This window comes from Diadema setosum, chromosome 14, assembly GCF_964275005.1.
Source record: "Diadema setosum chromosome 14, eeDiaSeto1, whole genome shotgun sequence".
In the NCBI taxonomy this organism is placed as follows: Eukaryota; Metazoa; Echinodermata; class Echinoidea; order Diadematoida; family Diadematidae; genus Diadema; species Diadema setosum.
The window spans coordinates 2,365,929-2,390,611 of NC_092698.1; the positions used below are offsets into that span (position 1 = coordinate 2,365,929).

At 38.8% G+C, this 24,683-nt stretch overlaps 1 protein-coding gene across 1 annotated transcript in view; it reads right to left on the minus strand.

Annotated features, from left to right (window-relative positions):
• LOC140237588 (MYCBP-associated protein-like) overlaps window positions 1-24,683 on the minus strand; it is a 51,383-nt gene that overhangs the window by 3,099 nt on the left and 23,601 nt on the right. The window contains exons 2-18 of the mRNA XM_072317521.1: window positions 21,888-22,051; window positions 20,471-20,639; window positions 19,247-19,353; window positions 18,549-18,720; window positions 17,753-17,872; window positions 16,386-16,449; window positions 15,672-15,754; window positions 14,975-15,096; window positions 13,373-13,500; window positions 12,252-12,480; window positions 11,212-11,475; window positions 10,185-10,331; window positions 9,313-9,426; window positions 8,657-8,778; window positions 8,259-8,368; window positions 7,065-7,094; window positions 1,457-1,548 (exon numbers count right to left, since the gene is read on the minus strand). Coding sequence (XP_072173622.1) covers window positions 1,457-1,548; window positions 7,065-7,094; window positions 8,259-8,368; window positions 8,657-8,778; window positions 9,313-9,426; window positions 10,185-10,331; window positions 11,212-11,475; window positions 12,252-12,480; window positions 13,373-13,500; window positions 14,975-15,096; window positions 15,672-15,754; window positions 16,386-16,449; window positions 17,753-17,872; window positions 18,549-18,720; window positions 19,247-19,353; window positions 20,471-20,639; window positions 21,888-22,051 — 2,237 coding nt within the window. The remainder of the gene's footprint in view (window positions 1-1,456; window positions 1,549-7,064; window positions 7,095-8,258; window positions 8,369-8,656; window positions 8,779-9,312; window positions 9,427-10,184; window positions 10,332-11,211; window positions 11,476-12,251; window positions 12,481-13,372; window positions 13,501-14,974; window positions 15,097-15,671; window positions 15,755-16,385; window positions 16,450-17,752; window positions 17,873-18,548; window positions 18,721-19,246; window positions 19,354-20,470; window positions 20,640-21,887; window positions 22,052-24,683) is intronic.

A 24,683-nucleotide genomic window follows, 5' to 3' on the forward strand; every position in this document is an offset into this window, starting at 1 on the left:
CACGAGATGTTTCCAGACATGGGCATGTCAATGGGGGCAATTTGGTGTCATGGATAAAGTTTGGACTCCCAGTTGGTAGGGCAGTGTAGAGCGCAAATCTTGTCTTGCGATTAAGGAATGTGGGAGGGGGCGGAGCACTTTGTGCTTAACCCTATTCTAACTGGGGGGGGGGTCAAATTGACCCCCCCCCTCGACGTTTTGCACCACGATTTCGCAACGCGCAAAGATTTTGCCACGTCGTTTCACAACTTTTTCATTGAAGTCTCCCGCATATTTTGAGACCAAATTTGCGACGTCCGGGTACACCATTTTGAAGTTACGTTTGTACGTAATGTTTTGCATATACATGTCGACCAAAAAACAGCTCAAATTCATGATATTGTGTGCAAATCCAATGCAAATTGTGTTTTTTGGTTAAATTGATATAGATTAGATTATTTCAACTTTTAACAATTGAAATTAATCAATTCTAGTGTAGATAAGCCTGAAAAAGTGCCTGCAACAAATTTTGGCAAAAAACAATAGAAAACAAAAGGTCGAAAAAACAATAAAATACATAAGAAATTAACAAAACAATAAAAAACAAAAGAAATTGATTTCGATTGTGCTAATTTTTTACAAGAAAATTGTTTGATGTGTCTTGAGGAACTCTGACACAAAAATTTAGCAATCCTCCAGTCTTTTTAATGGAGTTATAGGTGAAAATATGATTTCATGCACAAATTTGCATAATTAATTTATTAAAAATAGAAAGGCAATATTTTTCTATTGTATGACCATGTTATTTTGTAGTTGACATCCAGCTCTATCTTCAGGCAAACTTTCGCGGCGATCGCACGATCGGCGGCCGAGATCTGAAGGGGGGGGGGGGTCAAATTGACCCCCCCTCAGTAAAAACTTGGTCTCAAATAGCCCAGTTAGAATAGGGTTAATGAGGAAGAGAGGTTTGCGGTACCACCACGTGTACATAGTTCTTGCAGGGACCATGGCTTGACAGAAGAGACTAGAAAGAAGAGAGTTGAGGAGGGAAGCCACATAGGGAGAGTGCAAGGAAGGCAAACAGTGACAATCGAGGGGCAGCGTTGAGATGGAAGTCGAGGTTGCACTAGTGAAGATGGGAGAATAGAAGACAGGGAGAGCTGTAAGGAAAATAGAGTGAAAATCAATGTCCACACATTTGTGGTAACACGTGGTGTTCCAGCAAACCCTTCTCCCTCATTTACACTGCAGTGCAGTTCTGTATAATGAACACAATTGTAACGAAATTCTGGCTACAATGAAGTAAAAATTTAGGCTCCAACACCATCAGCTCTATGTTCTTTATTGCTTATTTGTTCGGCTTTAACAAAACTTTAATATACTGGAAGAAAACTGCCGGTCCCGAGCACTTCGTTATAACGGGAGTCCACTGTACCATACATGTACTAACCTTCAATCAACACATTTCTGTACTTACGTCTTTCTTGCCCTTCTTTCCATCCTTCTTGTCCTTCTTGCCACCAGCTGGCTCCTCCTCCTTGGGCTCCTTCTTTCTCTTCTTCAGCTCACCTGTGGAGATGGTGCATAAAAGTATCCTTCTCATTAGTCTCTCCAAACTAACTTCAAGTGGCTACATCTGATATACTCGAGGTGCAACATGCCTACGGTACTTATGGGCTTACAAACAAAGAGTAATTTATTTCCACTCACTTCAACTCCTTTCTTTGTCAAGTTTATAGAAATTCTTTGAGCTCACATGTATTTGACATGAACAAATACTTACATTCTGAAACACAAAACATAGACCCAGATTACAAGAACATTTTATGTGCAGTCTCCTACCTCTTTACATCTTCCTCATATTTCCTTACAGATTTCTTCATTTGTTTCCTTATATTCTGAAAAATGTAATATTCTGTCCCTTTTTTCTCTTCACTTTATAACATATCTAGCTTCCCTCTCCCTTTAATTTGATGGCAAACCATGCAGAATTATGTATTATATTATCAAATAGGTTGATTCATGCACTAGGGAAAGTTAAAATTAAGATGTAAATATCGGTTAACTCAGAATCCCTCAGACATTTAGTGAATTACATTTTACATTTATGCGCAATCACTTTCAAAACGAGACAAAAAGAATACAAAAGAAAAGATACGGTGTATTTCCATTCACAGCTGCAACAGACGCAATGCATTATGAAGATTAACAAAATGCTCTCTTAACACTTTTTGAAATTATACACTGCAATGAAATTAGAGTTAGCTTGCACCTACCACATTCAACACACAAGTAATAATAAATATGTCAGCTTAATGTCAAATGGAATATTTCAATGTACATGCAGTATGCTTCCATGTATTAATACGATGCCACATTTAATATGACTGAAAGTTGAGATGAATGTTTCAGGATGTACTCTGAAGCCTTCGAGTATAGTTTTAAAGAATGAAGCTTTTCCTTTCCAATATATCATTTCTCTGGAATACAAATGGCTAAAAATCGACTCTTGCGATTAGTGACGTGTTTTAAAACACCTAAATAAATGATTTCTGAATTTGAAGTGAAATGGTCTCACAATAATGAAGGTGCAAGAGATCACAGATGGTGCAGAGAAAATATAAATAGTAGGTACTTTTGGGAAGATGACAAAATAATCCAGATATCATTTACAGGGTCATGGAACAGGGCAGCTGCATTTGGATGCTATCTGGCCATGAAAATATGTTTCTTGCTGTCTTTATTTAAAAACAAAAACAACAACAACAACAAAATTTCACAAATCTTCTTTAAAAGTGCTTGGCTTGAATGCGAAGGAAAATGCAATGTGTTGAATAATTTCCACATTGCATAAAACATTTAAATAAATATGCAGATTCTTGAACCAATGTTCCAATGGTCATACACAAGTGTCATGACTGTTTGAAGATTTTTCAAGGAAATCCCTGGATTAAGTTTTAGAACTTTGCCAGAAAGTCAGTACATCATCAGAAGTTATCAAAGCAATCCTTACTTTTCATCCCTGTGTTTAGAAGTAGTCAAAAAGTCATGAAATCAACCTGACTTTGCTTACATAAAAATGAAGTTATGTAAGCACATGTGTCTTTGCATGTTGTGTGGGCATCTGTGTGTGTATATGTGCGTGTGGTGTTAACGCTTACTTACTTCTTTTTACACGAGGGGGACCTTTAAAAATGGATGGTGGGGATGTTGAAGGTGATTGGGTTGGGAGGTGGTAGTGAGTGAGCGAGAATTCCAGACCAGGTACAAAGACAAAGCAAACACAGAGTGCAATCGTGCAGTGAGGAAACAAAAGCGACAACAGTCAAAAAGCGAAATGCCGATATTAAAGCAGCATGCAAACAGTGCATGCACAGTCACAATCAGTATTACAAACATAAAATTATGGATAATACGGTAAGCATAGTTAATACAAAAACTGCATTACGGTGGTGCAAACAAATAGCAGCCATCACTTCAAGACTCAATTCATATAATATCAGCACAATTATAAAGCCATTATGATTTCTTTGGTGTGTGTGTGTGTGGGACACATGTCATTGTAAACTTAGTATGATGAATATATTTTGATTGATATTTTAAAAAAAAAATCAATATGTTTCTTTCTTTGACTGATAGGGATCTTCTAATTGCCTTTCACAGATGGAAGACCATACAATACTCATGCAAAACAATTGATGCTATGAATCCACTCCTGTATGATAACAAGGACTTGATGAGCCAATGTACTCAAACATAAATCTTGTTTATGACCTTATGCAGTGAAACCCCGTTATAACGAGGTCCGTGGGACCGGCGATATTACCTCGTTATAACCGGTACCTCGTTATAACCGTACGCATCAAAAACAAAGAAAAACATAAGCACGACGTCATAATATACCCAACAATGACATCCTTTGCGTTGTTATTACACAATTATGGATCATTATTATCGAGAGAATAAAGGGAAATTATTTGTGAATTAGGCGAAAAAGTCGGGGTTGAAATAGGTTAATTCTTTATTTTTCTTCCGAAAATCTCTTCGCATAATAGTGCACGTTATGTTCTTGAGAAGTATAGGCCTATATTATATTAAAATCACATTGTATAAAATGCGTCATTTACCGTGTGAGGTATTTTTACGCTGTTGGTGTCAAGCGGGAATGCGATAACTTCATGAATCATTTCGGCTGTATTCTTATACAATGTATGATCGTTGCGCCCGAAAGGATTAAAATGCGTTGTTTATTTTCTTCCGAAAATCTCTTAGCTTTTTGTACATCCGTTCTTAAAAAATAAGCGACAGGATTGAATTTAGAAGGTTGTGATCGTTTTTACGCAGATCTGTTCCTCATAGACCATTCTGAAAGAAAGAAAATCTTCATTGTGAAATGCGTTGTTAGAATTGTGATAATGAACAAACCCAGATCCCGTTTGTTTCTTCTTCTGAACAACGACTAAGTAGCTTAACATGCATTATTCAACTATTTTTACGCTACTGTCAACCGGCGAGATCGCGATGATTTCAGAGTAACATTCGTGCGTCGTATAGCGTAACTTGCGGGGTATTTTTACGCTGTTGGTGCCCAGCGGGAATGCGATGATTTCATGACTCATTTCGGCGGTAATCTTATATAATGTATGTTCGTTGCACCCAAAGGGATTAAAGATGCGTTGTTCATTTTCTTCCGAAAATCTCTTCGCGTTTTGTACATCCGTGCTCGAAAAATAAGCGACAGGATTGAATTTAGAAGGTTGTGATCCTTTTTACGCAAATCTGTTACTCGTAGACCATTTTGAAAGAAAGATTGTTTAATCTTAATTGGGAAATGCATTGTTAAAATTGTGATAATGAACAAACCCAGATCTATTCAAATTGTTAAATACGTTTGTTTCTTCTTCTGAACACCGATTAAGTAGCTAAACATGCTTTATTCAACTATATTTTTACGCTACTGTCATCCGGCGAGATCGCGATGATTTCAGAGTAACATTCGTGCGTCGTTTACCGTAACTTGCGAGGTTATTTTACGCTGTTGGTGCCCAGCGGGAATGCGATGATTTCATGAATCATTTCGGCTGTAATCTCATACAATGTATTATCGTTGCGCCCGAAAGGATTAAAGATGCGTTCTTCATCATCTGCCAAATATCCCTTCGCATTGTATCCGTTCTTAAAAAAATTGCGACAGGATTGCGTTATTCAACTATTTTTACGCTACTGTCACCAGGCGAGATCGCGATTTCATTAATTATTTCAGCTATAATCATACACTCGTATTTGCTAACAAGCAAAAGAACTGAAGTCGGGACTACAAATGGAAAGGATATAATGTTGAGTTTGTTGAGTTGAACACGCATTACAATTTCCATATTTGCCACGAGTGTCGCTACATGAAAAGTTTTTGAGTGCGTTATCTTTTTTCCCTTGTTGCACTGTGGTCTGACCTATATTACGCACGCGTGTGATCTCGCGAAAAAGAAAATCGAGTGATTATGTTTAATAATTTAGTAGGAACATCGAATGGTATTAATGTGTTGTTTTTTTGCGTGGTTAAGAAGAAAACATGGAAGGAACCGTTCTCTGCAAAACGTGAAAAAGACATGGATAGCGTGAATTCGATTTTCAATGTTTAATTTGTCTCGTGTTTGAAAAGCGGCAAGTCAACAAATGGTAACTCGTTATATCCGATCAAATTTCTTATGTTTTTCTTTATCATGATGCGCCGAAAAAGTCCTCGTTATAACCGGAATCTCGTTATAACCGATTCGTTCTGCCATAGGTTTACACGCAAAGAAAAACGGGACCGACGCGATCACCTCGTTATAAGCGGTTCCTCGTTATAACCGAACTCGTTATAACGGGGTTTCACTGTATATATATATATATATATATATTTTTTTTTTTTTTTTTTTTTTTATAGAATGAGGACTTTTAACATCAAAGTAGTGCTCCAGCACCATGTTGGTAAATATGTCGTAAGAGTGCTTTTTTATTTTTACTTTCTGGTATTAAAATGAATTGAGTTTTGCAATTAGCAAGCGCAAAATCCCATCAAAAGAGTTCTGACATTAGTGTCTGTATGACAACAACTGGAATCACTCTTGGATACATGGGAACAGTTCATGAAAATACCATCAAGCATCAAAAGAGATGAAATCCAAAACACTTACTTTACTTTGAGAGATACGATCATATGCACCCAAAGTGGTTACCAAGATCTATTCAACGGGTCATCATATTCCATTTGCATTTGTCACAATCATGCCAAATATCTAGCAGAAAAAACCAACCTTACCATGACAAAATTGAGCATGATTTAAAGAGGGAAAAGCCATAATCACATCTCTTGTTTTTGAGTCCAGATTATGCACACTGGCAATTTATCGAGTATGATATGCTGCTGCAGTGAAATGCAACCTGGGAAATGAACATGACATTTTACAATGATAAAAACCTGCCTGATCAAGCAACCTGACTTCTTATACATTATAAGATAGCATGTGCAAAGTCAGTCAAAAACCTTGCAGCTGTAAACTCATGATGGCTTGTGATTCAATCCAAAATGCTGCATGTTATATTAGTAGCAATAAACCCAACTCGGAAGTAAAAGTGTCTTATGAAACACAGTATGCAAATGCAATTAACACAGTCACACTAACGGGGGTGGGGGATCAGTCACTGGGCATCACAAGGCATAAGTTTAAAATCCCTTGCTTATTAGGTTAGATAAAAAGGAGTATAATTTAGTGATTACACCACAGCTGATCAAATTATGTACCCTACTTGCTGGGAATAATCATCACATGTATCACATAAAATTGGAAACATTAAAAATGGAATTCCATTAACAAATTACACAAAAATCAAATAAACAATCGGGTGGTTCTTGTCTGATTACGAAAAACTCTCCACCCTTGATCTGTAGCAGAGTCAGCAAAGGAGTGCAGAAATCGTGCTGTTAAGACCACATGCCCCAAATCAAATTCCAAATAAAGTCACGCATGCAAAGAATCTCAGATACAGTATTAGTGTATAGCAATACCGGTCATTCCTTCCAGATAAATAGAAAATGTACATACCTCCTCGAAGAGACTCATTTGCTGCAAGAACTAAACAAGGAAAACAAAAAGTGAGACATTTAAATACAGTGTCAGGGAGAAAAAAAAAAACTGAACTTGTAAGGTATAATAAATCTGTTTGAAAAATTTAGACTGCATTCTATAAAATGGTATACATGATTAATTTGACACATGATGAAGACATAAATTTGTTGTATAAATTAAGTGCTTTGGTCTTGAGATTTATTGCCAAACTTCCTCAAATCGGTCTTTAATTCATTGAAGACTAGTCCCGAGTATTGTATACTCGGGCATGTGTCCATGGGAAATGCATGTTCATAGCAAAATCTGCTCATCCTCAATGGGTTAAGAGGTAGCGGTAGTCCTTTACATGAATTCGATCTACATCATTTTATTTTTTGTTTTTTAAAACTCGGCCTTGCATGTATATTCTTGTCAAACATAATTCCATTGTTATTAAATACATACATTTTCTAAATACTATCTCATGACTAGAACTTCAATAGATATATCTGCCATATTCAAGATGTAATATGATATACACATTGGAATGTTTACATTCTTATCAGATAATAATTCATATCATACCAAATGTATGATGAATACAAGTGGAGCGATGAAACTAGGTGTTGTATGAACGAGATGTCTGTAACCGCAACAAGACTACAGATGGTAGATTTGGTGCTGCTTTTTCTTTCTTTTTTTTTTCAAATTTTGGAAGTCGTCTGATATTCACAAAATGAACAATTTGCAATAAGAGAGCTTCCATTAACACAAATGCACTGAGTATCAAGAAGGCAGGAAATTACTGGGACTCTTTTCTTGCAAAAGGATCATTCCTATTTCTTATTCTTTTGTTGTGGCTCTTGATCACAAATTTGACCACTCACCCTATCAATTGGTCCCAATTCACGAAATATCCTTGAGAAATACATATCATATACACTGCTCATAAGAATTAATTCCAATGCCTCTGGACCGATCCAGCCCGGCAGCAAAGTCCAACCTCACTGAAGCGTCCCAAGCACGCACGTGTATCCTGAATGCATAATACCGGTATATACTGCGGCAGGCGCAAGCCGGTCGCAATATGTATCATGAACTTGCATACGCGTGCTTGCATGGGACACCACAGTAATGGCAAATTTTGCTGCCAGGTTGGATCAGTCTATTGCCAGGTGGTGTGAGACTTACTTTCGGCAGTGTCGGGTAGCTCCTCCACCTTCTCTGGGATGCCCATGTTGATGCGGATGTTGTTGGCCTGGGTGACGATGTTGTCCACGTTCTCCATCATCAGCTGGTATCTGGAAACATTGAAAGGGGGAATGCAGCTGTACGTTTATGGTGCAACTACAACCGTATACAACGACAGGAAAACTTCTCAAAAGGAAGTGGACACTACAACCTTAATTCTCTCCATATCTCACTCAAAATCCATTCTTTTGCTTTATGCATGCCACTCAAAATCCATTTTTTTTGCTTTATGCAGCTATCCCTGTCTTTGTCCATCATACTAAAAGTTCATCCTATTCAATAAATCCTCTTTCACATGTAGACAGGTGGGGTAGGAGGTAATTTGGTGGATAACTTACGCCACTTTGTACATCTGGTGTTGGATGGGGGTGAAGGGAGGGAAGTAGAGGGATGTAACAGCCTGGTTCATCCTATTCAGTAAGTCCTCTCTCAGCTCCTCGTCTTCCAAGGCCAAGAACTCCTGTCAACATTAGAAAAATAGGTGTATCAGTGAAGAAGATGTTAATAAAGATGTGATCAGTCTCAACGGTTTTTGTTTGTTTGCACTGCTTTTTTTTGTTTTGCTTTGTATTTGCAAGATTCGAATTGAGTCTGAGCTACAGGAAATTTTGAACATGCCCACAAAATGAAAACAATTTTTCATCAAATTATTTCCTTAATTATTTGACAATGTCACTCCTGCTGAATTCAACCTTGAGACCACTTTCAATTCAGAGTTCCCATTTTCTTAAAATACTATCCCCAGAATGAATTCCATTAGGAGAAAAAAAAAACACAAAAAACAAACAGACCAAAACAAACAAAAAGAAAAGAAAAGAAAAATGGAACCCAAAACTTTTTTTTTTTTTTTTTGGGGGGGGGGGGGGGGGTGTCAATTTCTTTTCAGCTCAATGGACAGAAAACACTGACAAAGAAAATTTAAACCTGCCCAGGACATTGTGCCTTTGATCTTCGAGTTCTAATTGACAGTGACTGGTTGCAGGGTAATACTAACCTCTTTCATCTTGGTCACATCGAGATCCCACTCCACTCCTTCTCTCTCCTCCTCAGGGTACTGTTCCACATACAGCTGCCTCAGCTGGCTCACCACCTCATTGGAGAAGTGTAACTGTACGGAGGGATAGATAGATATGTATAAATAGATATGTATATATAATTGACAGATAGATAGACAGGCAGAGATACCATGAATACATACATACATGTCTACGCACAAACATAGATCCAATTTAGTTCAATTCAATTCAATTATACTTAACTTCCTTCTAATAAACAGGTAATACTTAATGCAAAGTATACATTTGACAATTCATATTGTTTAACAATTTGTAGGAAGTACAAGTCATAATGTTATATTACAAAATGTATATACAATATACCTTTTTTCACGCATACTTGTCTTCAGTTGAGCGAATTTGCTGTCATGATGCTTACCAGTGATGTCACTATTTATTTCAATATGTGCTGCCAAAACCGTTAACCACTGTGGAGGCGGTGAGCTGTGTCAAGTGTTTGCCCAACCATTGTGAACATCCACAAAATTAAAGACATGGAATATTCATCTTGGTCGTATGAGGGTGAAAAATTACTAAAACGAAAATGTCCACATTTACAGTACTGTATAAGCTGTTATTTTCACAAGGGTTTAATTTTCGCGAATTTCACGAATCACTGTTGGTCTGTGAATTTAACAACGTACGAAAATGTCGCTGTGTGCTAGGGTAATAGTGCACTTACAATATCCTTGGTGTCAATTCATAAAAAACAAAATCTTGTGAAAATGCCTGTGACCTCCTCCTCCACGAAGATATCTGTACACGAAAATAACAGCTTTTACAGTAATGACTTGAATCAATCTATCCTCACCCCTGGATTAAGTCTCTCAAAGACCTCCTCATTGGTGATGTAGGCATCGACAGGGGAGGGGACTCTGTCTGGGGTCCGCACCCCGTCCACCAACTCATCCAGGATTCGACGTACCGCCACCTGTGCCTGCTTGGCAAACAGCTCATTCTATATATCAAGACACAGAAAGATACATGGATTAGGGACATATATGGAAAACCGAGAGAGAGAAAGATAAAGAAAGAGGGAGAGAGTCTCCTTTCTGCCATATAATTACAGAAAAATAACATGTACACAAAGTTTGATCATTTAGAGTATGAGAGATGAGTATGAGAGATGAAGGTGGAAAACATTTCCAATAATATCACAATACATGACATATAACCAGGACTACTATTTCAAGATGTTAATGAGATAACACTACTGTAAAACACAATATTTTCGCGGCAAGAAATTTTCGCGAGTTGCCTTTAACATTCAATGCATATAGTGTAGACAAGAACTTTCATATGTTTTGTGCATTTTAATTTCGCAAATCTTGGCTCTCGCGAAATTTTTGAAATTAAAATGCTCGCGAACATTCGTTTTACAGTATTTTTGCATATCATTATCATACTAGGTCTCGTAATTACAAACATAAAAACACAACTTCTTTTCCCCTCTTATCACCTTGTTACACACAATTAATATTTCATTTATCCTCATCAATGATTAAATCCATCGCAATAATTCAATCCTGCATTCGTGCAGTGGTTACACCCATGGCACCCTAAACCACATCCCCTCCTTTGTAGAGGGTAGACCACTAACCTCAATCTCCCTGCACTGCTTGAAGCTCTTGTCCTCCTGAAGTAGCACACCCCTTAGGGTGACAAGATTCCCTTCAACCTTAACCACAACCTACCTCTTCTCACCCCCCTTTTTTTTTTGGGGGGGGGGGGTGGACCTCAATTTCCGTCCGCTGCTTGAAGTTCTTGTCTTCCTAAAGAACCCCATCAAACTTAACCACACCCACCCCCTCCCCCTTTGTAGTAGGCAGACCACTAACCTCAATCTCCCTGCGCTGCTTGAGGTTCTTATCCTCCTGAAGTGCCACTCCTCTCAGGGTGATCTGCAGCGCCCCACCCCCACACACCACGGGGCGGGTCTCCAGCTGCCAGGTCTCAGAGAAGATTCCGGCGTTGGGCGACTTGAAGACGAAGGGGAATCGGAGACTCTCTCCCGGCAGCAGCACGCCACTGCTGGTGTTGAAGTAGAAGCGCTGGATGCGGGGCGTCGAACATCCCTCAAATGGGTTCAGCTTGGGGATTTTCTGGAAGAAGGATGTTGGGAAAATTGTGATTGTTTGCTATATTTGCACGGTAGACAAAGGTTTTCATTGCACATCCTAACTAACGATGAAAAGGAACTACAATGTACATCAAAGGTAATGCTTAGTAGGTGCTTAATCATTCCAAAATATTTGGCAATTTTGAGTGCTCCATCTTAGCAGCTTTTCAATAATGTCTTTTGAACTACCTTTTTTCCTCAAACTACAAAGGTCTTGAAAGCAAACGGGCTATGTGTCGCTGAAAGTTACTAATCAACTGTTTGCAAAACTTTACTATTTTTAACAAAAGTGCTGAAAATGGCACATTGTGACTTTCTGATGAGTTAAAAGTTTATTCCCACACTTCTGCTAGAAATCTGTACAGGAAAAATTGTACATCATGCATCAGAGCTTTATTGCAATTTGAGTATTGGAATGTATACAAGTGTATACAATACAGCTGTGCACAGAATGTCTTAATACACTCTGTGCTCTTCCCTATAAATGAAGAGCTGTATTGCAAAATGGGTCAAGCACCAGTTTTAAACATTTTAAATTACAAATAGTCCATCATCAGATAGAGTAAAATAAAACATTTTCATAGATACCTAACTTGTCACATAAAAATGAATATCAATGAAACTGTGATTGAATAAAAGTATCCCATGTTATCTTATTTTCTTTTAGTAGCTTTAGTAGCAGAGATCTCTAATCAACAATAATGGAGTTAACTCCTTTTTGATCAAACTCTTCAGGTATTCCTTTTCCTTCCTCCCCACCTTCCAGTCGTAGTAGATGGTTGTCGTCCCTTCGTTGACCAGCTCCAGGTGGGAGGTGGTCCTGACACCAGCGAAGGCCTCAAAGGTCACCCTGGAGCTACAGGCCACCTGGCCCTTGTGGGAGGTACTGTCCCCAGTCCACCGCGCGGGGTAGCCGTTGAACTTTAGGGCGGGGCCCACGATGGGTTCTGGGATGGCCTCTTCCAGCATGGCGGGTTCCTCGGGGTTCCTAGTTAACAGGCAAAACAAGACTTATCTTTTAACCCTTAATCCGTTGAGCAGATTTTGCTATGATACACATTTCAATAGACATCTGCCCGAGTATACTCAGGACTAGTCTTCGACAGGTCAATGATGCTTAGACAGGCAGTTGACATAACACTGGAATACTTTCATTACTGATCAGCACAGATGTCCAAAAATCCGAACTGTCAATGAATAGAAATCACATAATCTCAATGACCACTGTTGTGTTACAATAGCCACCAATTGTGTAGGGTTGTCAAACTTGTTACACCCGATTGAGTTTGTCCAAATTTGAATTAGTTGACGACATGCCATTAATACAACTTGGCAAGTCACAGCTATGTGAGTAGAGAAACAAAATGTTTAAACTCACTGCATACAAGAGGGGGACAATGAGACCCATTGGTTGTTGGTTTGGTCATTATTTGTCTCTCTTTACCTTCTTTGCATTAGCATTGAATCACAAAATTACCCAATCTGCAATGACTAATATGACCATCAGGTACACAACTAGCATGTGTTACAATTCACACATAGAAATAGATGCTAATGTGGCCATTAAACAAAGCGACTCGTTTACTTATCCACCCATTCCAAGCACGATACAATTTTGTTGTTGTTGTCACGTCACTGTGTGCACTGCCTTAATGCACTCATTTTGGGAGTCAGGAAATGCTTTTGTTGTTATTGTCATGTCTCTTTGTCTCCCATTTAAAATTTTGGTTAGTTTTTGACAAAAAAACCTAAACACAAAACAAATGCACAAAGACGGCTTACTGATGCGCACCCCTCGCTTCACTCATACTGGGTATCGCGCTTTGAGGGGATGGGTAAGCGAGTGGCCTTGTTAATAGGCTACTGCTAATGTGACTTACTCATTGGCATCTCCTCCTCTGCCAACCTTAAAGGCCCCCTTCTGGTCCCCAGTGGAGGGGCGGGTCCAAACATCCAGCTTCTTCTCCTTCGGCTTATTGGAGCCAATCACCTGCAGGTTCTCTAGGTCCTGAAAGTAACGAGGAGAGAGAATCTTCTCAATAATTATTTGTATGCACAAGTGAACTCCAACAATAGAGGATTTGTTACCTTTCATAAATCAATCATAAATGTGTTATGTAACAGGTTTCTGTTTGTACATGTGTATTGATTTATTTTATTTGGTCACTGAAAAAAATTGCATATGCTCAACAGTGAAAATTTTATCAAAATTGGAGAAAAATCATGCCATGAAATTTTAAGTTTTGCTAGTTTTCACAAAAGAAAAGTTATTGAACAGTCAATATGAATATGCAAATGACTAAGTGGATGATGTAATCACCGCACAACTTGCCCTATACTGCAGTTTGCATGCAAAATCTTGAAATATTCCTATTTTTGTTCAAATGCAATTATGTCTTAGTCTTAAACCATAATATACTGTATACACCATATATTTCGCAAGTCTAAATTTTCGCAAATTGGGAATTCCCGACGATTTCATGAGTGGTAAAATTCGTGATCGTGGAGTCCTGTACTGAACGGAGAAATGTACACACGTACACGTGTATGTAACATTCACATTGGGGATCAGAGTCAATATTTTCGCGTGTCCTTCATTTTACAGCCAAACAAGCTAGCTTTCATGTAGGTCCCGTCATACTTCTCTTTGATAAACCCCATTTCGATTTCGATTTTGACCAGTTATCATTACATGTAATTACTGTGTTATCACCATGTATATTGTTTGTTTTCTGCACATTGTTCACAAGGTAAAAGAACTTGTCTGGTTTCTGTTGTAATGTTCATAAGTGAGAAGTATGAAAATAAAATGAATTGAAAAAAATTGAATTGAATTTTGCGAATAGCACCCGACTCACGAAATTCGCGAAAATAAAAACCTCACGAAATATTCAGCGTATACAGTATCTGAGTGATCACTATTTTGAAGCTACATGTATTCAGCCACATCATATTTACATTTGTGTAGCAGAAAAATTGAACTTTTGTCATTTTGATTTTGTTTACAATCAATGGAAAATTGTGAGGTAATGATATCATCAGCTCACACATTTGAATACCTACATCAAACTGTGCCACAAGTGTCTTGCAAATTGGCAAAACCTTACAATTTCATTACTTGCCTAATTTTGAATCAATATCGATTCAATTTTTTACTGTTGTGCTTACAAAATGTTATTCATTCTTTTCAGACTAACTTTTAACTGGTCTGGAATTCCCCTTAATATCCTCATATCCCTCATCTGAAGGACTAGGTGTGAGGTACATGTAAAAATGCCTTACCCAAGGGCACAACAACCACTGTCAGTGGACCAGTCATTGGCTTAAAGTGGTCTAGTCAATATCTACACATTATGATAATTTGCACTGGTAGCCTGTCAGTAATGGTGAATATTTTGATTGCTGGTATAAGAGCTGTGATAATGGTAAGTTGCAAATGATTACAAGTCAGCATGTGAATTGGAATCGTGGTTCAAACTCACCGGTTTGAATGGATCCAGGTCGTCCATGACATGCTGGAGCTGCCTCTTGCGCTCCTTGAGGTACTGGGAGCGGTGCCAGGGGTAATGGACCGGCGACGCCCTGCCTGGACCCCAGGCATTGCCTAACATGTGGAGAGGTTTACAAAGGACAAGATGTGATGGGACACTGAACCCTTTCTGTGCCATGGACTTTGAACAGTGTGTACAATGCTATGGGGTTTTCTGTGCCAATCAACACTCAAAGCATACAAAAGGTTGGACAAGGACCAGATAACTAGACTTACTGCCCTAGAGGCACACTTTGATTCAGTAGTTCTCCAGTGCCCTGGGGCTGTTTCACTAAGCCATAAAATCAATCCTAAGCTCAATTCAACTGATCTTAGGAACAATTTTGGGATCAATCAGTTCTAAATAGCCGAGAACTGTTTCACCAAGCTACGTACTTGGAAACAATGTATTGGGCCCACCTTGCCATGTTCTTGAATACATCTTGTGTGTCTATGTATCCTTCTCAACTAGATCTGATCTTAACCTGTCCAAACTTTGGGTTCATTGTTTGGCTCGATATGGTTCCCATTTTAGCGAAACAGGGACCTGATTACACATGTATGATGAATCAGTGACTATAACATCAATATTATGTTGTATCTATAGTTTTCAAGTCTTCAAGTTATTGATCTCTTGTGTTTGGACTTACCCATCTCCTTCTTAACCATCTTGGGATGACCGATGTGTTCTGGAGGAGGTGGGTAGCCCCTCTCCGTCTGGGTCAGCGTCATACTGAAAGAGGCAAAGTTGTCATGGAGTAAGATCAAATTTACTGATGCTGGTGGCATCTCACTCAGGGTTCCACAACATTTGCTCCTGCCACAATTGCTCCCATGAAATATCTGCACCCTCAACCACACATAAATCTACCCACAAACCTAACCCTACTCCTTACATCAAACTAAACCTAAACCCTATCACAATCCTAAACCTAACCCTAAGTCCTTTGACAAAATAAGACCAGAGCAATTGTCGCAGGAGCAAATGTTGTGTCAACCTCACTCACATCATCTGATTCAACATCTTGTCACTGCAGTCAGTCCCTTATGTGTAAGTGTTACTTGTCTTTTTCTTCTTTTTTTTTTCATATCTATTATCTCACCCTCTAATAAAAAGAGAAAAAGAAAATACTTACATTCAAAAGTGCAATAAGGAGATGGTTATATTAAGTGTATTCCTATGATGTCATATAAATTTTGCAATCAATCTCTTGATGCGTCATTTACCACTTATCTGTTTTTCTTTTTGTTTTGTTCTTTGTTTTATAGTAGTAATGATTTTGCTATTGGTGTGTTAGGGTTTACGAGAGATCTAAGTTGAGAGCAGAGGAGAAGAAATGATGAAAGACATAAAGATGACTCACTGCATTCCTGTGAGGTCATCACCAATCCGTTCTTGCTGCTTCCAGAACTCGCTGCCGACTCGGTCTAAGGAAAAATGTCCACATATTACAAATGTGATGCCAAAGGTAAAACACAGACTGATTTAGCCTTAGTGTCAGTGACTTTCTGGGTCTCAGCTGTTGAATGATAACAGTTGCAAAATCAATCAATCATGATGATTAGTCAATCAATCACAGTCCCAATTGAAAATTGACATTTCAATATGTAGAATGAACAAGTTTCTTGCATTTACAATCAACTGATATATTTCAAAATTACAAACAAACAAACTGAATATTGTGGAAGTTACAGTGATTGGCATTGAATATACAATGTATATCAACTCATAGCAGATTACCGAACCAAAGGCATTGTATAATATATAGTTCCTCTTGGAAAAATCAATATAACATTGCAACAGCAACGTTCCAAAGAGACACATTAATGATCCTTGCAAACTAGACCTCCATTTACAACAAGATGAATCTACTGCACTATAAAACATCAATTTAACTTGAATTACATCTCATACAACAATCCCATTTCCTCCTTCAAAGCACTAAATCTGTCAATCATTCATCAATCAGCCACTTGACATTTCAACTGCATTCATTGAGCATTGATTTATTATTTCTACCCAAGCCATGGCCTTGTCAGTGATTAGTCCGGTACAGATGTAACGCTCCAGTAAATTTCTTTATCATCATTGTTATTATGCTCATAGTTATTATTGCTATATTCAAACTCCAATGGAATGTCAACTGTCGTTAAAACTCAGCAAACAATTTGACAAGTTTCTAAGTACAATTCACAATTTATGCAAGGCTGCCAACATTGACACATCAAAATGGGAGGGTCCAAAGAGCAATCGGGGTGATACTGTATACGCTGTTATTTTCGCGAGGGTTTAATTTTCGCGAATTTCGCGAATCACAGTTAGATTGCAAATTTAACAACATGCGAAAATGTCTCGATGCGCTTGGGTGATAGTACATATACACGTATGTTAGAGTCGGCGTCAATTCGCGATAACAACATCTCGCGAAAATGTCTATTACCTCTTCATTCGCGAAAATATCTGTACGCGAAAATAACAGCGTATACAAAATGTACAGTATTTGTGGGTTACATGCATCTCAACTGGCAAAAGTAATTCTAAAGTCTGGGGAGCATTTGTTTGTATTTCCTGCCAGGGTATGAAGAAATCTTTTCATTTCTGAGGGAGCTTCCTGGAGAATCACAGAGAGTGCAATGGGCAGTTGTATCTTTGACAAAAAACAAACAAACAAACATACATACATACCAAAAACAAACAGAAGAAGAAATCCTCATCTTTCATAGTACTTACATCCCTTGCCATAGTCCACAGCCGGGATAGACCTGTCAATCAGGTAGCGCTGCTCCTGGGTCTCTCGGAACTCCTCTGCCTGGTTCATAACCAGCATCTCAGGTGGCTTCTGGAGCAGCTCTGGTTTGGAGGAAGGGATGGGGGGAGGGGGAGGGGAGGGGTTGGGGAGAAGGACAAGGGTATACATTTAGCCATAGCTCTGATAGGAGTCTAGCATTACATGGTACTTCAGCCCTCTGTTTGTTCTCGTTGCTGAAAAGCTGTTTGGACTTCCTAGCATCATGTACCATTTGTTTATCATTGTGTCCTTGTTCTTCTTCCTTGGCTGAAATTGATAGGACTGAGATACCAGCATCTTTTTACACGATGTATAAAATTGTTTGCTTCTCTTTGAATTACAGCAACAAAAAGACACTGCAGGGAAACAGGAAAGCTATGCTCAGTCTAGGGGAGGGTGCATTCCAATGTCTTTTGTTTATCACATCAGTACTTAATTAGTGATTGACAGATGATGTCATTGACAGAATCTTCATTTGGAAGTTGTTTTTTTTTTTTTTTTGTGGGTGAAACCAAGCACTGAAAAAAAAAATAATTGAAAAATCATAACAAAATGTATGGCACATTATTTCATTTCTTTTTGCACCATAGGTGATGATCAGAGTATTGTGACTCAATAGAAGTTAACATACATTAGTACTGAACAGCTCCTTATCAAAGAGTTAAAGAAATGGGGAAAAAAAAGAGCAAAGATGACTGTTCACTGAGGTGGAGGAACAGCAGATAGTGATGGACTCACTTGAGATGTAGCCCTGTGTCTTCTTCCTTTCAATCATCTTTTGCTGCCAGTTCATCAGGGCCCTGTTCTCATCCATGAAGGGGTCCCGGGGCTTGGGCACCACCTTCTTGCTGTACTCCGGCTTGACGGCTGGGGTCCGTGGGCGGGGCTCTATGGGGTGATCCTCAGCCATCTGGTATGACAGTGAAATGCAGAAAACATTCCATAAAGCAACGCCACCAGCAACACTTGTCATAGAGGCTGATTATGCCAAAAGAAGAATCCATATTGTTCACACTAGGGTTGACACCACATGTAACACTGGTAGCAGGGAAGTGGAGACATTCAAATTAATTATTTGTGGGGATCATCTACTGTAAAAGATGGGATGTTTTTGCATACAGATATTTTTGCAAATGAGGAGGTCACAGACATTTTTTTTTGAGATGTTGTTTTCTCGACCCAACAGTGATTTGCAAAATTTAAGAAAATTAAGCTCTCACGAAGATTACAACTTTGACAGTAATTGCTTATATTTGACTGCTGGTATTTGTCACAATTTGGGGACACTAATGTATGATTAAAACCCACTGGCTACTGATATGTTGAATGTGTAGGTTTTAAACACAAAGGTGTGGATGAAGGTAGAGGATAAAGTAGAGAATATCTCCTATTGATGGTGTTAGTGTTCCATGTTTGGTGTTAAGTGTTCAGTGTACCTCGACATGGCCTCTGTCAACTGCCTCCTTCTTGAAGTCGTCCACTGTACCAAGGATGCTATGGGGCACGATGTTACCTGTCGAGTCAAACCGTGGCCCTTCACAACCTGTAGTGTGATCACAATGGTACAGGAAGGAAATCAGGGGTACTAGTATTAGAAAGTGAACTAGAATATATTGAATGGTCTAGTAATGTCAAATAATAAGACAAGGACAATTATCCATGTACACATGTATCTTAAGATTATACTGGATACCTCCCATCATCTTGTTTTCAGTCCCCAAGAGGAAACATTTACATCCATACCTATACGTACAATCAACCTTACCTATGACAGTCATATCTATTTGGAATGAAGAAATAGTTTTGACTTAGAGAAAATTGGACTTATGAGGGATTAATATCAATAGAATATAAAGAGAAGAGGACTTGAGAAGACCTTAAACTTAGGCGACTATAAAACTTTTAACCCGTTGAGGACGAGTCCCGAGTATACTCGGGCAGGTGTCTATGGGAATTGCATGTTGTAGCAAAATCAAACCGTCTTCAACGGGTTAATATGTGAGGCACACTTAAGCAAGGTTGACCGTAGTATCTCACTGAATGTATTAGGTAGATATATTACACTGTTATAACACAATGCCATGCCATCTCCCAACATGACATTGATAGTAAAATCTGAGTTGACATTATGCTTGCATCAGAATCTACTCTGAAATTCTCTCCACACCAAAGTAAAATTAGGCACTGACCGTCAATGCAAAACTTGATGCTGAGAAAAAACAACAACATGGTATTCAAATGCCACTTATCGTTTTCAAAGTGACACTCTCAATAAAGTAAATATCGACATCAAAACTGAGATAAAATGTACTGCCTTTGCTGATTAACAACCAGGTAGCAAGAGGACACCGTGGAGTGGGAAGACTGCCCCTGACTCGGATATATTCAAGAATCCCTGTAACGAACTGTGCACAGCTCTATCACTGATCTTTATGTAAGTACACACACAACTAAAGAATCTCAACTAGAGTTGATCGTTACCGATGAGCGTATTCTTTGATGCATGTATTCGCTGACCAGTGCTACTTGTGATTTTCGAATGTACCCCGGTGGGCAGCAAATGAACTGGGCCACCCATGAATCCCCTCGCTACCATTTCTTTAAATCTGGGATTTCAAGAAGACTGAAATATATTAAAAATTGGGCGTGTCCCAACATACCATGGAAGTCGTCCTTCATGAGGGGGGCATTGGGCGGGGCTGGCTTGGCGATCAGGATGGGTTTGGTCTTGGGTTTGTCCAGCTCCGACTGGGGTTTCATCTTCCTCACTGTCACCTTGACGGAGCTGGGGCGCACCTTGGGTGACTGGGGAGGCTTTGGAGCTCGCATCTAGAGGGGATGAATGGTCAAAAATTAACCTCTGACTTCTATGTCCCTATCGCGTATAAAGGTTCCAATACCACAGAAGTTTAACAATAAATGCAGTTACCACCATAGTAACAACTGGTATAATGTTGATTCAAACAACAGTGTTCTCTCTGGCTGTATTAAGATGTCAAGCAGCATTTTACAACGTAGCTTTACCAAACTTTCTACACATGTGAAATATATCAAGACTGATACAGCATCAGTGACTTGTCAGTTTACACTTATGGTATATCAACAGTTCAATTTCCTTGTATTCTTTGATAAATGAAGATAACAATCACAGAGACATATAAATTCCATTAAAACTCTTCCTTTCTTCAATTTGGTGGTAGTGTGTGATTTTGAAAGACAACAGCTTACAACAAGCACTGATGATATGTGCTATTCTTGCTGTTGCTGTGAGAGCAAAGCAAATTGCTACAATAGATATTGCCTCTATGTCATATGCAGGTGATCTGAAATTACGGTGACTTTTCACTATTATTATGACAGTACTTCTGACAAAATACTCTGTCACCCTGATGTTGTATAAAATGGAGGTCTTGAGTGTGAAACAGTCATAACAAGTGCATAACATGGGTACAAGATCTCATTTCATTTCTTGCAAAGAGCACAGTAAAAATCTAGTTAAATGGTTTACTTTTCGACCATGTTGAAAATGGATATGAAAACAAAGGATGGGTAATCTTCAACATTGTCTGCCTCACCATAATGAACAAAGATGAATAAGAAGGGGGAAGGGGATGAATGATAACAGGAAAAAGCAGATGTTAAAAGTAAATAACTGAAAGAAAATAATTGAAAGAAGCTGAAGAAGATCATGTGATAATGTAGACAGAGGAAAGATAGAGGAAGAGAAAGAAGAAAAAAGAAGAAGATGAATAAGGAAAAGATAATGAATAAAGAGACCAAGGAGAAGAAAATGTAGAGAAAATGAAGCCCATTTGACTACTCTAGTTGTACCCCCCTTCTAACCTTAATGGTGAGCTCTTGATGGCCAATGAAGAAGATGGAAGTGACTATAAAGAAATATAGAGAAGAAGATGATAATGAAGACAGGAGAAAAAGATAACAGGAAGAAGAAAGAGATCTACTGTATGTAGGAAGAGGAATAAAGACAAGCTAATGAAGAGATATCAAAAAGAAGAAGAGGAGAGAGCAAAAAGTGAAGTCTCTTTGATAACTCGAGTTGCCCCACCCCCTTCTCACCTTGGCCAGCTCCTGAGGGTCAATGGCCAGTGCCTGGATGTCCTCTCCATTGATGACCTGCTTACTGGGTGGGATCACCTCCTCCTCAATCAGGCTCTGGGAGTTGTTTGGGCTCACTGCCTTCTCGGGGGTACCCTCCCTCCGATTCTTACTCCTCAGCTTATCTGGAAAGATAAATGGAAAAAGAAAATGCATAAAAATCTAGAAAAGTACCTGGAGAGCATAGACCTCTAACGAGCAGCTCATTCCCACCCATAAATGCATGTTGCAAATCGCCCAATATCCAAATATAGAAACCTTTTGTTTACAGTCATCAGCTTTTGGGCTGTGCCGCGCCTCGCCCGAGCAGAGCATGTGCTTTAGTGCGTGTATGCAAACCTCAAATATACGCGCAGCTTGAACACCCAAGTTCACTGACCCTATTTGTCAAAAGATTAAAAAATCCTTCAAAAATTAATATAATTCCGGATCACTTCCAAAATTCAAACATCCAATCCTCGTGTCATTATCAAATTTTCCTGCAAGTTTTATCCAAGTCTGTCCTCAACTTTTTGAGTCATTCTACACATACAGACAAACAAATGCCGACAAAATCATAAACTCCTCCCTTGGCAGAGGTATCACAGAAATGACAATGGCTGATTTGTAGGTTCCATTCTACTCCTTGAAAGTCCAGTCAAAATTACACAATGGATGCCATTGACTTGCTGATGATGATAATGAAGAGGATTAAAGGAGAATGAGTAAACCTTGTTGGGGTCAAACTCAGGGTCATCAATGTGAGAATCCAAAGCCCCCTGACCAATATTAATGTGAAAATGCTTTGTGATATTGAAATTATTGTGTGTTTGCACTATTGGACATTTTGTGAAAATAACTGTATGCAAAAAAGATATTCTTTTCTACTTTATACATAGAGTATGACCTTCTTTTCTCTCCATCCACAACAGTGTCAACAGTCAGCAAAACAATAAAATGTAGAGTATTCATCTTACTTGATTAAGCACAAAGCAACAAAATTAATTGCGCACACAATGTCCACTTGTATGTCACGGCATGGCGCATACTACAATGCTTTCCAAATTACATCCTTCAAATAGAGCCAGAATTTTGCTTCTTTTTTCGCCATCAGCCAGGTAAAATTAATTTCTCATGTTTTTAATTCTGCGCAATCAAAGAGATGAAATATCACATGTGAGAAGCACCACTATTTTGTGCCTTTTTATCATTATAATTTTTTGCTAGTTTCCTGTTGTGCATAATGCTCTAAAATTCCCACATCATGAAAATTTCAATTTTTACAGTATGTGCTTGGACTCATTCCAGTGCCACAAATAAACAGGAATGTGTTCATCACATCAAAAAGAAGAGCAAAATGAAAAAAAAAACAACCCACAAAACAAAACACGACCAAATTCTCTGCCTAGAATCTCTCTGTATTTTCTTTCTCCTACCTCTTGCAACAAAACAATTCCATTCCATTGTTTAACACAGCACCATGATGACAAAATTGTTTGATTCTAAATGGGTCTGACCATAAAAAAAACAACAACAACAAAAACCCAACAAAAAAATAGAAGACAAACAATCCTGAACTACTGGATATTAAAGAAAAAAAAATACAATAGCTCAGAATATTTAACCAATGTGACAAAGGTATCCAACTGAGCCAGTTCTACTGACTTGCACCAACAAACTGCACAATGTGGGTGTTGATGGAGGAGCTGTTGCGACTCTTCCTGGATGTGGTTCCCGTGGTAACGGAGGAGATGCTGTTGATGGAGGAAGACCGGGAGGGACTGAAACGGGCTGGGGACTTCTGACGTTTGGTCGAGCGATCCACCTTGGGGTCAGTTTTTGATTTGCTGTCCGCCATGGCTTTTGATTTTTACAGGTCAGGAAAGACAGCCTATGTAGCAATGGTTTTAATAGGAAGTCCTGCGGCTGCTCAACAATTCAGTGACATTGATAAATCAACCAGAAACCCAATATCTGGATGTTGATTGTTTGAAGTAGTCTTCCTGGACTCCATATATGCACAAAATGTCTTGCCATCCACTTGTGTCAAGGATCCTGGCTATCCATTAAACTATACATGCACAATAATGAGCTGAATGATACTTGTATTAATGTAAGCACTGATTTCATTTTAGAGTTAAAGGCATGTTGTCAAGCTGTACAACTGTATCCTCCATTGCTCACAAAAGCACCAAAATCCTTTAGATCAGGAATCACTCAATGTGTAGAAGCAACGAATGTCCTCTCAAATCAAGCTCATGATAATGTTGTCCCACCTGACTGCATCTTCAACATGATACTGGAGTTACGGTAGGACACAAAATCTTCATACTCTATTATCTTGTCATTCCTGAAGTGGTTCCTGTGACTCTCGAATAAACTGTAAACTCCTGTTGCAAGTGAGTCTTTGAAGTGTGCAATCCATGATCCTATGATGAGTTAAAATGTACACCTTCTCCACCCTTTCCTGGTAAATCTTGGCAGAATTCTAGACTGGTCTTAATGAGACAAGTGGTGAAATGAAGACACTGAAGTATGCTGATGAAGGACCGTTGAGTTGGTACCAGTTGTAGATGATACACACACACCAAGGATGTGCAAACATCAAGTTGTCTTGTAATCCTGCAGAAACCTCTTCATGGACTGTCTGCAATATTGTGTCTTCGTCTCCACTTGGAGTGGGCTGAGCCTCGTCTCTATGATACAGGTACAGAGTAAATAGGGTGGCCTCTGAGCCTTTTGGCAAATCGGGTGTAGAAAAGCACATCAGTAGCATAG